The 14,491-nt window shown below is 39.5% G+C and overlaps 1 protein-coding gene across 1 annotated transcript; it reads right to left on the bottom strand.

Moving 5' to 3' along the window:
• Nucleotides 1–598: 598 nt before the first annotated feature.
• Nucleotides 599–13,365, bottom strand: LOC143363767 (uncharacterized). Its single transcript, XM_076804308.1, has 18 exons — nucleotides 13,039–13,365; nucleotides 9,805–10,011; nucleotides 8,819–9,135; nucleotides 8,263–8,739; nucleotides 7,592–8,096; nucleotides 7,157–7,398; nucleotides 6,878–7,075; nucleotides 6,331–6,798; nucleotides 6,194–6,238; nucleotides 5,572–6,030; nucleotides 5,273–5,434; nucleotides 4,948–5,109; nucleotides 4,491–4,868; nucleotides 3,634–3,903; nucleotides 2,937–3,550; nucleotides 2,643–2,854; nucleotides 2,377–2,561; nucleotides 599–2,303 (listed from the first exon to the last, which is right to left on the bottom strand). The coding sequence occupies exons 1-18, from the start codon at nucleotides 13,175–13,177 to the stop codon at nucleotides 1,944–1,946; spliced, it is 5,400 nt and encodes a 1,799-aa protein (XP_076660423.1). The 5' UTR covers nucleotides 13,178–13,365; the 3' UTR covers nucleotides 599–1,943.
• Nucleotides 13,366–14,491: the final 1,126 nt, after the last annotated feature.

Raw genomic sequence — 14,491 nt, 5'->3', positions numbered from 1 at the left:
AAAACTCGAAAAAAGTTTTATTTTGTTGGACAGTGTTATTTAAGAAGAATTTTATATGTATAATTTACGTATAATAATACATATAAGGATGTGTGATGCTGTTTCACCAAGTGACAGGAACGTTTCCTATCTCCATGATGTTGTAAAGGAGAGATACCGATAGTTTAGGAGGAGCCCCTAAAAATATTCTTTTTTGTGCCATGCAGAGCAGGGAACTGTCAATGCGCTCTCGGGAGGCCATCTGGAAATACACAGACGTTCGAGCTAAATGGCCCCACAGCCCGGAGAAGAAAATCTGTTTCTAAACCTGGCAGGCTTGTCGGCTCCTAAACGCTAGATACGAAACCAGGGTTATAATATTATGCCCGCCGGCCTGGCCTGTGAGGTATACATTGACCTTCTACCGTGGGCCAACCGAGCAAGGCTGTATGTCGCGGTGCAGCGTTCACTTCAAATAATTTTCATGTTGTCAATTTTAATGTGTCTGCTTTTTTAAAAACAGGTCCGTAGGTCCAAGGGGACACTTGGGGCTATAACCTCAATTTTTTCAAAATTTTAAAAAGGTACCTACTACGAAAACATTGCATTTGTTTAAAACAATTGCCAAATAAATGGTGAAAAAAAACAATTTTCCAAATGACAACATTTTTAATAGACACGCTTATGTTTTCACTATAAGCTCCTAAAAACTCATCTTCATCGGTTTGATAGTTCTAATCTTATAATTTAATGAAAAAAGGGTGACACGTTTTTTTATACGTCTGTAAAATCAACAATTTTTAAGATATCGAAAAATCCTTGGAGATTCGTTCATAGATTACTAAAGACTACAACATATTCAAATTTGAACGTAAACCGAAACAGTACTCTAAAAAGTGTCCGATTTCGCGTGGAATGGCCCAGTAAGTAAATCGTAATCGGTAGCTAGAATAAAGTGGTTTCGTTAACTAATAGAAGCCGCTTGTATTATTGCATTTTATTTATAAACATATGAAATAGTCGGCCTGTATATGTAAAATATCATGTAGATACACATCATACATTTATAATGGCAGTGAAGCTGATTTCGACACGTAGTAAGGTATTCTATATAAATAAAATCGTTTACCTTACACTCGACTTAAGTTCTGAATGGCACGCTTCTTGTTTCCTCAAGTACATATGTAAACCGAAAAGATTTAACCCTTAAATGGTATAGTGTTTACTCAGGTTAGGAAGTATCATACTAGGACCTTTCTAAAATTCTGTATAAATTTTCTTAGATACCTCTAAGTATACTGAGTGTGACCGATCTGGTGGTACAAGCCGCCCCGGGATGAGTCTACATAATAAATTAAGTCGAAAAAAGTATAATGTTTTTTTGTTTATGTTTTCGTTTCCGAGAAAATCGAGTTTGAAAATTCAGCGAATGCACGTGCCATTAGATAGGAATCGACTGGTGCGTCTGCTCATGACCGACCAATTCTACTTGGTACAAATACTAGAACACACGAACTCAGCGGACCTTCAAATTCATTTTTCTCGAAAACAAAACCTTAAACGAAAAGACATTATACATTTTTTTTACTTAATTTTCTATGCAGATTCACTCACTTGCGGCTTGTACCACCAGATCGGTCACACCATGTATAACTGAAGACTATATAATGCAAATATTCTACAGAAGTTAAACAAACTTGATGTTTGCAATTATCGTACAATACAGTAGCGAAAGTTGTACTTTAGAGACATTTTATTATTTTATTATGGTTATGAGAGACCCCAATGTACCAGTTAAGGGTTAAGTTTACAGTATACTTGGACATTCTCACTAGTGTGCTCCTTACAATTAACCATACGTTCCGCGCGAGATAGTACATGTAAGTTGTCGCAAAGAGAAATTAATGGAAGACATAATGTATAGTTACAATTCAGTCTTGCCAATGACAATTTGATCATTCAATTTACCGGAAACAAATTGGCCCGAACGTAAAACCGAACGCCTGATGAGGTGAACCGTAATCGATCAGATAAAAATCAACCAGCGGCAATTGTTCTAATTTTTTCGTTTCCACTAAGAATATAGTTTCTCCTTTACCCTTACGCGTTTTACAACCGTCTGCTATGATTTGCGGCTTGGTAGAAGTATATGAAAATTCGTCCTCGTTCGAACCGAGTAACCGCAGCGCGGTATCATAATTTAAATTTGCAGCATTGTACCACGCAACGCTGTTGACGCAAGTGTAAGTGAAATTTTGATAAGCTTCCTCACTCAGTAGACGCAAGAAATTTAACTGCACCACGCCAATGGTCTCGTATGTAATCTGTAACATTGGTAAAAGAATAAAAAAGATGTTTCCATGCCTCTCGCACATTTGTTAATACATCTAAACTTACTTTAGATCCACCATGCAAATTCGAGTACCAATCTGTTTCGTTGTTTTCTTTTCTCCATGGAATGGTTGGCTTTGGACTCACATGAGCGTCAGGGAACACGCAAGTTTCACCCATCTTCGTCATATTACAGTAAACGTACACAGCGTCATCGGCCATTCCTAAATTTGGATCGATCCAGTACCAGCCTGTGTTTTAAACATTTGTAAATTGTTATCTCATGAAAAATATCAAAAATATTTACGTGTAATGATCAAGAGAACGCCAACCGTCATTAAAGTGTGGATGTCCGTAAAACAAGTCCCTACAAGTTCGTGCAGGATTTTCTCGACTCCCAATTGGTTTACGTATTCGATCCAATTCTTGCCTCATAGAGTATATCGAACTGTACATGTCCAAGAAATTAGATCCTAACTCTTCTTCGGTAAGATTATCTTTATTTAAAGCTTCTGAAATCTTATCTTTTTTGTTTGAATCATCCCTGCAATGATCGAAGCATTGTAGACCTGTGAAAATATCTTCACACGTTATACTTCATTGAAGATTGGATTCAATTTTCTTACATATTATCCAAAACGTTTCGTTTCCTTCTCAGTAAGTGCTCCCTACTGAACAGTAATTCTGGAGGAATCATTGGTTGGTCTGCTGGTGGACCAGGTGGACCAGGAGGACCCGGAAGACCCGTTTCACCCTTTGGTCCGTCGCTCCCAGCATTCCCTTTTGGTCCAGGTGGCCCTTCCATACCAGGAAGACCTGGAGGCCCATCATTTCCTTTAGGTCCAAACAATCCAGGCAGGCCCTGAACACCTTTAGGTCCCTCGAATCCAGGAGCTCCTCGTGGTCCCTGCTCTCCTTTTTCACCTTGCTCGCCTTTGATACCTAAATGGCCTAGGTCTCCACGATGTCCTTTTAATCCCCTTCTACCTCTATCACCCTTCGGGCCCTTAGGTCCAACTGGTCCAGCCTTTCCAGGTACACCAACTGCTCCTGACATACCAGGTGGTCCATTTTCTCCTGCAAGTCCTGGAAGACCTCTTAAACCTGGCAAACCTTCTGGTCCGGGTAAACCCTGAGGTCCTGTATCACCTGGAAGTCCTTTCACCCCAGGTAAACCCATATCTCCTTTTTCACCCGGCAAGCCTGGACCTCCTTGCAATCCCGCCGGACCTTCTGGACCCTACCAATATGCATTCACATATGCATGTGTATTAATATAATTTAATAAATTTGGAAATTAAAGATTAGGCGTTAATTTAGTACCGGTTTTCCGGGTGGTCCTGGCAATCCTTCTTTCCCTAGAGGTCCAGTTTCTCCTGGTGGTCCAGGATCGCCCGGTTTGCCATCCTCGCCGTATTTACCGGGATCCCCTTTTGGACCAACTAAACCTGGCTCCCCAGGAGGTCCAGGAAAGCCGATAGGCCCTACGTGACCTTTTGGCCCCTCTGGGCCACTTACTCCACGAATACCCGGAGGTCCTGGTGGTCCACTTTTTCCCTCTTCTCCTTTAGGGCCTGCAGGACCCCTTTCACCCTATTATGCATATTTAAGGAATATGCATATTTATTATGCATATTTATGCATATTGCTGTTACAGAAAAATTACTGAAAAATATATACAAGTTGCATTTAAAAAGTTCTGGGACTTTTGGTGCGGATGGTTTTAAGAGCAACAGGAAAAAATGAAAGTCGCAGCATATGAACTGTGAATTGGAGCTTCGGCGATTCTTTAAGATGAGTGATTTCCGCGAGCTGAGACCGTACCTAAAATTCTGCTCTAATCTTAAGAAAACGGCATTAAGGAGTATTCCAGCATAAAATTCCTTGCCTGTCGTCCTGCAGCCACCATATTCGCCCAATTTGTTGCCAGTTACTGAAAGGGCTACGTTTCTATACTCGAGAGGACGTAATTACAAAATCATAGGAAGAGCTGAAGCGGATTCCGAAATCGGCTTACCAGAAGGCATTTGCAAGTTGGCAAAAAGATTCTATAAATATATACGTGCAGAAGTAGCATATTTTGAAGGCGACATATTGTAAATGCCATTAAATCTTCGAATAAACGATATATAACAGAAGTTCCCGAACTGTTTGAACACATCTTGTACTTCTGGGGTTACCATTTTTCCTTCAGGACCGATCGCTCCTGGAGGTCCTGGCAGTCCGCTTTCGCCTTTCTCTCCTTGACGTCCTTCTGGTCCTGGAAGGCCTTGTGTACCTTCAGGACCTCTGTGTCCTCTCGGACCTTGTTCCCCAGGACTTCCAGCTGGTCCAGCTGGACCAGTTACACCAGTATCCCCAACTTCTCCTTTCAAACCAGCTGGGCCAGGTAGTCCTTGTAGTCCTACTGGGCCAGATGTACCTGGTGCACCAACAGGGCCATCTTCACCTTTTGGACCCTGTCTCCCCATTTCTCCTGGTGGTCCCTTTTCACCAGGTAAACCAATCGATCCAGGTTCACCTCGAAGTCCTTGTATCCCAGGTGATCCAGGAGGACCCTGTAGAAGGTTTCAATGGTGCATGAAATACATACATTCGTATTTTATAAACAGGTATTCAAAATATTATTATTTGTACCATTTCTCCTTGAGATCCCTTAAAACCTTTCTCACCAGGTGGACCAATATCTCCCTTATCACCATCTTCTCCAGGAACACCAACAGGACCTGGAGGACCAGGTACTCCACGTTGTCCTGGCAAACCATCACGCCCGGTAGGTCCTGGTAGACCTGATTCACCCTAGCATCAAAACACGCAACGATATATTTTCCTTCCATTTATTATACAGGGTATTTCATGTAACTCAACCCTCTTAAATATCTCGCTTATTTTATATGATAGGTCAAGTTAGGTGAAATACGCTGGATACACACAATTGTTGCTTATATGTCACTATTAGTACCCTTTCCCCTTTCAGACCAGTTGGTCCCAATGGTCCCTTCGGACCCTGAGCGCCTTGAGGTCCCGTACTGCCATCTTTCCCAGGTTCTCCTTGCGCGCCTTTATCGCCTGATGGACCTTGAAGTCCTGGCAATCCTAATTCCCCTTTTTCACCTGGCATTCCCTGTATTTAAAAAGAAAACATTCATTGTTTTGATTTACGGAAAGTAAGGGTTTATTGGAATAAAATTCTTTATAGATTTATCTACTTATACAAAAACAAAAATTTTAAGATATTTTAGATATTCTTATACGACAAACCGGTAAACCATTCTGTCCTCGTTCACCAGGAAATCCTGGCAAACCTCCAGGACCGGGTGGGCCCTCTTTACCAGGCAAACCTGGTGGTCCAGGTGATCCTTCTTTTCCTTGTTCTCCTGGTGGCCCCGTCTCTCCAGGAATTCCAGGACTTCCAGGACTTCCAGGCTCCCCTGGCTGACCAGGTTCACCAGCTGGACCTTGAGGTCCTATGACTCCGGGTGATCCTGAAGGTCCTGGTGGTCCCGAATCACCAACTGGTCCACGTTCTCCAGGTGGACCAAGAATTCCATCCTTCCCATCAAAACCAGCTTGTCCTTGAGGTCCTACGAAGCCACGAGGACCTTCAATGCCGGGTTGACCAGGTTCTCCTTGTAATCCTGGAGGACCTGGCTGTCCAGTATCACCCTTTGGTCCAGGTAAACCTTCGGCACCTCGCCTTCCACGAACACCTCTAAAGCCCTTTATAAAAAGAGAAAGTTTGTATAAACGTATGCCATTTTGTATCTTTCCCTGCTCGTTGTTGTGTTCATATGTTTCGAAATTGTTATTGTCGAACTGGTTTATCAAAAGTCTTATCCTTGAAGATTATTTGAATAGATATGAACTGGTTTTCTTTACTTACTCTAGGTCCCGTTTCGCCACGTTCTCCGGATGCACCACTATTTCCCTAGAATGCAACAATTTTGCATTGAATTCTTTATTTAACTTTCACATTGTACAATAAGTGTATTGATAAAATACACGACTTCGATCTTTTACCCTTTCTCCCTTATCTCCACTAGGTCCCGGTCTTCCTGGTTGACCTTTATCACCTTTTTCTCCAGCGTTTCCAGGATATCCAACGAAACCTGGAGAGCCAAGTTTACCTTTCTCTCCAGGTGGACCAACTGATCCTGCTTCACCCCGTGGTCCTTCAAAACCTTTCGGACCTTCTAAACCTTCCATTCCAGGAATTCCTTGTGGCCCAGTTGATCCCGGTTCTCCTTTTGCTCCAGCATCACCTTTTTCTCCGTCTGCTCCCCTTTCGCCCTTTTCTCCACGCTCACCAGACGTTCCACGTTTCCCTTCATCACCTTTCACGCCACGGACCCCAGGAAAACCTATTGCACCCTGCGGTCCTTGTGGCCCTTGTTCACCTTTCATTCCAGGAATTCCGGAGTTCCCTGGATGACCAGGTGGTCCGTCCGCTCCTGGAAGACCAGGAATTCCTGGCTTTCCTTGTGGTCCCTACGACATTTAAATACATCCAACTATCAAACCGTCAGATATCTTTTTTCCCGAAAACACAAACCCTAGGGAAACTTACCACTAATCCAGTTGGTCCTAAATGGCCTTGTGGTCCAGGTGGTCCGACAGGTCCTAATGATCCTATTGGTCCAGGACCGCCCGGCGCACCCTGCGGCCCTGTATTGCCTTTCGCTCCAGGTGGGCCTTCACTCCCAGGAATTCCAGGGTTACCTGGCAATCCCGGAAAACCTCGAGGTCCTATGAATCCTCTAGGGCCCTAAAATGATCTCGAAGAAATATACGATTTCATTACTGTTGCTATAGAATTACAGAGTATCTTTCATAGTGTTTCCATTACCATTTCGCCAGGTACACCAGGTAATCCGGGAGGGCCATCGTCACCTTGCATTCCTTCGTGACCTGGCAAACCAGGTTCACCGGTCGCACCCGGAGGTCCCCTTTCGCCTTTATCACCGGGTAATCCTGGAAGACCAGGCGTACCCTGTTCACCTTTTATTCCAGGCGGACCACTTACACCCCTTTCACCATCTCTTCCAGGTCGACCTCGTCTACCCTCTCTACCAGGTGTTCCAGGTACTCCTATAAAAATGTAAGAACTTGATTATTTAGCTTGCAAGGGAACATACCGAACTCGGACACACCGATTTTGATGAAATTTATGTTAGAGGTTGTTTTTCGAAAAATGTTTCACGCGGTTTGTTACACCGACAGCCATCCATGTAAATATATGTATATCTCGAGAAGTAGAGGATGTAGAAAAATTGTTCCGCACCTCTTTCGCCGCGCGGTCCAGGTTCACCAACTTCACCAGGTTCTCCTTTCTGACCCTGAGGTCCAGGAGGACCTTCAGGACCTGGCAGACCCGTCAAGCCTGTCGGTCCTTCGGCTCCTCTCATAGCCGACAAATGCTGCGACAGCATCTGCCTCATAGCTTCCGCTTGCGAGTCTGGTCCTTTCTCGTTGCCTTGCTGACTCAATGATGGTATTATAAATACGTTACCAGGAGGACCCGGCGCACCCTGTAAACCCCCTATCCCATCTCTTCCTGATTCTCCTTTGTTACCAGGTCCTCCAGGTACTCCCGGAGGTCCCGGAAACCCCCGTGGACCTGGTGGGCCTCGACTATTATAATAGTTGGGACTGTAATAGGCTGACTGAACAGTTTTTGCAAATATTTGAGTCTCTGGAGCTGCACCCAGCGAATTTCCAGTATCCTCAGGTATTTCTGAAATCGTTGTTTGGTATTTTTCGGTTACAGTTGAGCCAACACCATCAACCTATAAAAATGAATTTTTTAGTACAGTTGAAGCTATATAATAATAATAATAAAATAAGAAACCTATATAAATTATATAATATAATTAAAGAAGCAGAAGACAAGAAGTAAACCTTGACCTTGCTGTATCCGGACATAATTTAATAAAATTACGATAAATGACTCACAACATATTGATTTTCTTGAAACGTTTGGACAGTTGATCTCGAGTCATCATCGATCGATGTTTCCCGGCTATTTTCTTCACTTTCCTCTGATTGTGAGTAAAGTTCTTTTGATCTACTGCCAGAAGTTTCATTTTGGTTGTGAAGGAAATTATTTAAACTAGATATTGTAGTAGACGTTCTGCCATAATTTCTAGATAAATTGATATTGTTGTAGTTTGTTCCATAATACGGTCTATTAGTCGGAAATGTTCCTCCGGAAAAGTCATAATTCCGTACTATCTGACCCGTACCAGCGCTTGCCGCTCTGTCATAATAACTAGACAAAGTAGTACGTACATAGCCATAATTTTGAACATTTGGGTAATTACTTGTTTCTGACGAGTATCTCGTCTGATTCCTACAATCCGGTGCGAATATCGTGCAGATTTCGTAAGCTGCGTCTGGAACTGGGGCGATTTTCAACAACTCTAAACCACCCTATTAATGGAACCCATGGAGATAGATAAGTATCAGTTTGTGCAATCTCAATTTATTTACTTGATTTCTGTTTACGAACCAAATATACGTTGGTGTCCACGATCTGCTGACCGATGATTATAATGCCACTGGTGCTGATCGTCTCCTCGGCATTTCTACGTAATTCTTTCGTAACTTGCTGGTTACAATCAACGATCATCGTGACAGCATCCCCTTTGATACTGATTCCTAAACGATGCCACTTCCCGTCAGAAATATCAATTCCAAATGAAATAGGTTTGTCCTCGTCATCCGGTGTTGTGCTGTAGTAAAGGGTTACGTCACTACCCAATGACAGCACCAACTGTTCTTCACCACTGTCACTGTAGATGGCAAACAGTGTGCCAACCGGATATCCTAATTTTATCGTATCATAAGATAACTTGTTTTCTACCTACAGTAGAACCTCGATTATTCGAACTAAATAGAGAAACCTGACGGTTCGAACATTAGAACAGTTGCTCTGTTATAATGCTAGATTAAATTTGTATTTATTTGTACACTAAATAGTGGTGCGTATGGGTCGCCTTAGATTGAGCTATTTACATCCGCAGCATGTTGAGATACTAAAGATTTCAAACATTGTAAGTTCGGATAATCGAGATCCTACTATATTTGATCACATTACAGTATTGAAAACAAATGGCATCAATGATATTTGCGTATCTAATTAAAAAAATCCAATAAAAAAATTAAAAATAGAAACTCTGTAGAAGTAAAAAACTATTAAAAAGATTCACTCACTCTAGGTTTGAATATTTCGAAAGATAGTTTAAATGGTTAAATTTTTACATACAATTAAGGTCGAGTATGTTTTCAATAATTTTAATGTTTTATTATTTAACATTTATCGCATAAATTTTGATTTTGAAAGTATCAATCTAAATAATAATGAACAATTAATGGACGGGGGGGGGTTGACAACATTTTTAGGTAAGTTGTTGAAAGAAACGTAGTAGGTGGGTACTCGATTGCGTATATATGAGTTAAATGAAATAAATGAAATAAATTTAAATGATTACAAACCGATTTTTGGTTTGACCACAACTAATATGGAAAAATCACGAGATATGCCGTTAGGGAACAGAGTATTCGTATTGTTTGGCAGTAACGCGCTGCTTGCGATCTCGTATGCGATCGTATCGTTCCTGTGACAACGACTCTCGATTACTGTCACTCCTTGAGGTTTCTGTTGCATACCAGTTCTTTCTATCAAGTCTACAGCATCGCTTTCTGAAATCATTGAAGAAGAAAAGGCAAGCTTGACATTCTTGAAAATCAAACTAAATAATAATAAATCGCATAATCAGTGTTAATGTCACTGCTTAAACTTATCTGCTTATCAATACGCAGTGGATCCAAAAAGTATCTGAATACAAAATTTTCGATTCTTAAGAAATTGACGATATTTAACTGGTTGTAATTTCGTATAAAACAATCGTACAGCAATAAACTTGGTCTCATTTTACAGCTTCAAGATTCTACTTTCGCACACCACTATTAATTTTTTTCTAAGATATTTTTGCTCGATGTAGCAGATGAGAAACTGAAAACCCAATTTTTTTCAAAAATATTATAAATTGAAATCTCTGTAAAAACTTCAGAAAATTTTCTTCGTGAATGAATCTTCCACAAATTTGAAGATCGAAGCCTTCCTCTTACAACGACATCTTAAAAATTTATGTAAGATTTTTTTCACTGTTTATGAACAAAAATGAGGACCAAGTTCGGTGATATAAAGCCCTCATGACGTACCTTATGTCATTGTAAAGTTAGCTGTGCACCTCCTACTTAAATCTGAGTAAAAAGTGTCGTTGAAGAGGGGATACTTCAAACTTCAAATCTCCGGAAGATTTATTCACAAAAAAAATTTGTCAATGTTTTTAGAGACGCTTCAATTGGTAGCATTATTTAGGGAAAACATATCTTCAGTTTTACATCTGGAGAAAAGTGGAGAAAATACCAGCGATATGGGATATTCAATGTGCTGATTATTCCAATAAAGTCTATAAAAATTTTATCGACATTCTCAAATAATTGAAGAATTTCGGCGCAAAATTTCTTAATTTGGAATATAGAGTTACAAATAGGCCATGTGAGAACCGATCTCTTAATATCTGATACACCCAATACTGCCTTTTCCTATTTTTTTTTTTTAGTTTTTTTGTGGAGCAACCACAAACATATTGCTTCTTCAACTTCCATGTCAACACTGAGATAAAACTTCGCCTCTCTCCTGCATATCCGCACGGTCGCCGCCTCTTGCTGAACAACTATTAATTTTCTCGCGGTTCGAACAGCGCGGTCGGAAACGTGCAGATTCCGCCGTGTCTGAACTGGGCCTTCTACAGAATTCAAAATTTAGTGTTCACATACTTTTGGGTCTACGGTATTGAAAGTATCTTTCTTTAAATTAATGATTTTCAGTATAGATATATCGTTTAGTGCATAATACTGTGAGTTCTCGTCATAAGTCAGTTGCGCGGGTCTGGCGACTGACAATTAGATGAAATCTGAGGTTCTCGCCGAGCGTTACATTTGAGATACACAGGGCACGCTGGAAACCAAGCAGCGAAGTTCGAGACCGGAGTGTACCCCGCGGTGGTGTGGGTAGTTCCACTGACTCCCAACCGCGATGTTGGCACTGACTCGCAACGAGAATTGACTGTAATACCTATAATTTTACTTTCCCAAGATTGTCTCCTGAGCACTACTGAACAAAATTTTAAGAACAGTGAGCATTTAAGGAGATTTTCTAATACCAACAACTCAAAAACTTGATTTTTTTTCTTAATCCTCAGACTCTTACAAATGTTATGATTTAGTTGCTATGAGAGATAAAAATTCAACTTTCAGAACTCCTCGCGAATGATCTCCAAAAAGGTCAGGATTACAACCAAAGAAAGAAAGACAATCAAAAATATACTCCCAAGGAAGAAAAAGATGGAGTAGGCAAAAATCAATAAAGGTCATTAGAGTTCTTAGATTAAATCAAACACAAGTCAGTGAATTTCTGCCATAAAGTAAATAATAATAAATAAATTTCGAATATGTGTTTTAAAAGTCTTATGTTATATTTATCACTATAATATTATAAATAAATATATACATATATATTATACCGTATATATTAGTGTGTGTATACAATTGTATTGTGTACTATGTACCTAATCCATGTGCTTGTAATAAATGAAATTTATTATTTTTGTCATTACAAGTGATACCAATATTAAGAAACAGTATTTTAGTCGTTTTACAGTAAGATAGCCATTATCATAACATCTCCAAGAAATTCAAGTTATTTAATCTGGAAAAAAACGTCTTTTTAGGATGTTAGACTTTCAGACCTAAAATGGACGTAAAAAAGACGTCTTTAAGACGTCGTGTGCTGTCTGGGCTGTTATATTATTTTCAACCTATTAAATATATTAAGAAAGGAAATAAATTTCTACTTCACTGTAATTTTTTGTAATTCACATAAAGAAATGTTATTTTGCATAAAAATCCGCTGTCTAATTATAAATCAAGTTTAATTTCCGATTTCGGACTGTGCAGTCATCCGGTAGTATCGCAGAAATTGAGGGACTGAACTGATGAAACAAAAATCATCTGAACATCACTCGTCCAAAATCAGCATAACACTGCGAATCTTAGTACGAATTAAAAAAAATTATTTTCCAAAACTTCAATAAATGAACCTTAATAATACAGCTATAGAGACAAACAGTAATTCATTTCTTGAAAAAAATGATTCAATATCTCTTAAATCTAATATCCCAAAACTGTGAAATCTTCTTAATAGCAGTGAATCATTCTTCTCGTAAAATCTATAAATATCTCGGAAAACTGTAATAACGTAAAGGCGGTAAAGGGAACATAAAGAACTGGAAACCTAATAACCCCTGAACTCGAAAGACGTAACTCATCGCGTTACGCCGAACACTTAAACCAGTTCCATTAAGAAGTCCTCTTTTCTAGAGTGGAACACGCAGTTTTGCATGCTACGAGTTCAATTAACGTAATAGAGATCACTTAAAAAGACATTCACTAGCGACGACTTTTATTGTACGACCTGCACAATCATTTCAATGCTCGCGCCCATGCATGTAATCTGCATAAAGTATTGTACCTACAAGAGTTATATTATCAACTGCATTAAAGTTACCATTGTCGAGTTTCTGCGTTCGTTCTATCAAAATCTAGAACAACCTCATCTAGATAAAGATCAGCGACTTTATTTAAAAATAATAATGCGCTTACCCATATCTTGTAAGGTGATACCGGCTACCAACGGGTGCAACCCCAAACCTAACAGAAAGCACAGCACCGAAGAAACGGAGTTGATGATGCGAAACAATCGCAGTGTTCTCCATTGCTTCTTCTCGTGGTACCACCGCATGCTATCCTCTCCTCGTCATATCATGGTCCTCACAACGAATTCCCCCGAATTATACTTCACTGAGCGGACTTGCAATATTGCTAACAAATAGATCGTCGTGCTGTCGCCGCGGAACTATCTGAATGTAATAGCCGTCTCGGTACAGTCACCCATCCCAAGTATTTACTCTTCTTCTTCTTCTTCACATCATCCCTCCTCTCGAATTCTAATGTCTCCCCGCTCTTCTTTTTCATAGGCGCCGATGCACCGTCTTGCACGCATTCCACACATGTGTCTTTTAATGACAATTCCGCGTCCCTTCTATTGACACTGATTCGGATAACACGTGGTGCAACGAGACACCGATGGGGTGGGGGTCGTTTCGTCCACAGACATATTTTCGTAAGAACTAGAACACTGGCAATTCTCTTTCTACATTTTTTATTTTTCTCAAGACACTATACGTATAAAACCATACAAATCTATGGTTACAAGAAGGAATTTCTTTATCCGTATGCAGTTGACTTTTAATCGCAATACAGAGCAGCTAAATATAAATCTATATTTTTCAATAAAAATTTGACTCTGGTGAAAATAATATATTAATACGCTTAAAGTCTTCTAATCTTTTTCACTGTTTTAAATTGCACATGCTCATTTTTGTCATATATACATAAAATCAGGATTCTACTGAAAATATTTCAAATTAACCAAGAAAACTATAAGACGATAGGTAGGCAAACTGAACGGTACGAGTAGAGAATTTAGATTGATAGCGTTAATAGTAAGCATGCAATATTATAGATAATAATAAATTTGTCAGATTTTTTATTTGTACAATATTCTGCAAGGAAAAAATGAAATTAAATCGAAGTAAATGCCATTATATTTTAAAGGACGGACGTCATTGTTAGAGAAAAATTTCTGGGTTATTAGGCAGAAATCGTTGTTTTCTGCTTAATTGTGATCATCTAAGAACAATAATTTTGGAGAAAAGACGAGAAAACTGTAATAATTAAATTAATAAAATCAACTATACATTTTTATAATAAATACTTGTTTCATGATTATGGAATCAAGTTGTGCCTCTGTAACAGCCCACGTGATAGATTGATTTCTCGCTTGCTAGAAATTCGAAACGAGTTACTCAATGAAGTCTATGTTCTTCTAATAATGAAAAGTAAGTAAGTTCTTTAAATTATGTAACTTGTTCAAAACATACAATTACAGCTGTAATTTAAAAGGGAACAGTTGTTCAAATAATGTTTCTGATAAGCATGTACAGCAAAGTAAATGATTTTCTGTTGTACATATATTGTTTAAAAACTTAAGTTA

This window comes from Halictus rubicundus, chromosome 2 (assembly GCF_050948215.1).
Source record: "Halictus rubicundus isolate RS-2024b chromosome 2, iyHalRubi1_principal, whole genome shotgun sequence".
Classification (NCBI taxonomy): Eukaryota; Metazoa; Arthropoda; class Insecta; order Hymenoptera; family Halictidae; genus Halictus; species Halictus rubicundus.
The sequence above is the reverse complement of the archived record's forward strand: the minus strand, read 5'-3'. Positions and strand labels throughout refer to the sequence as shown.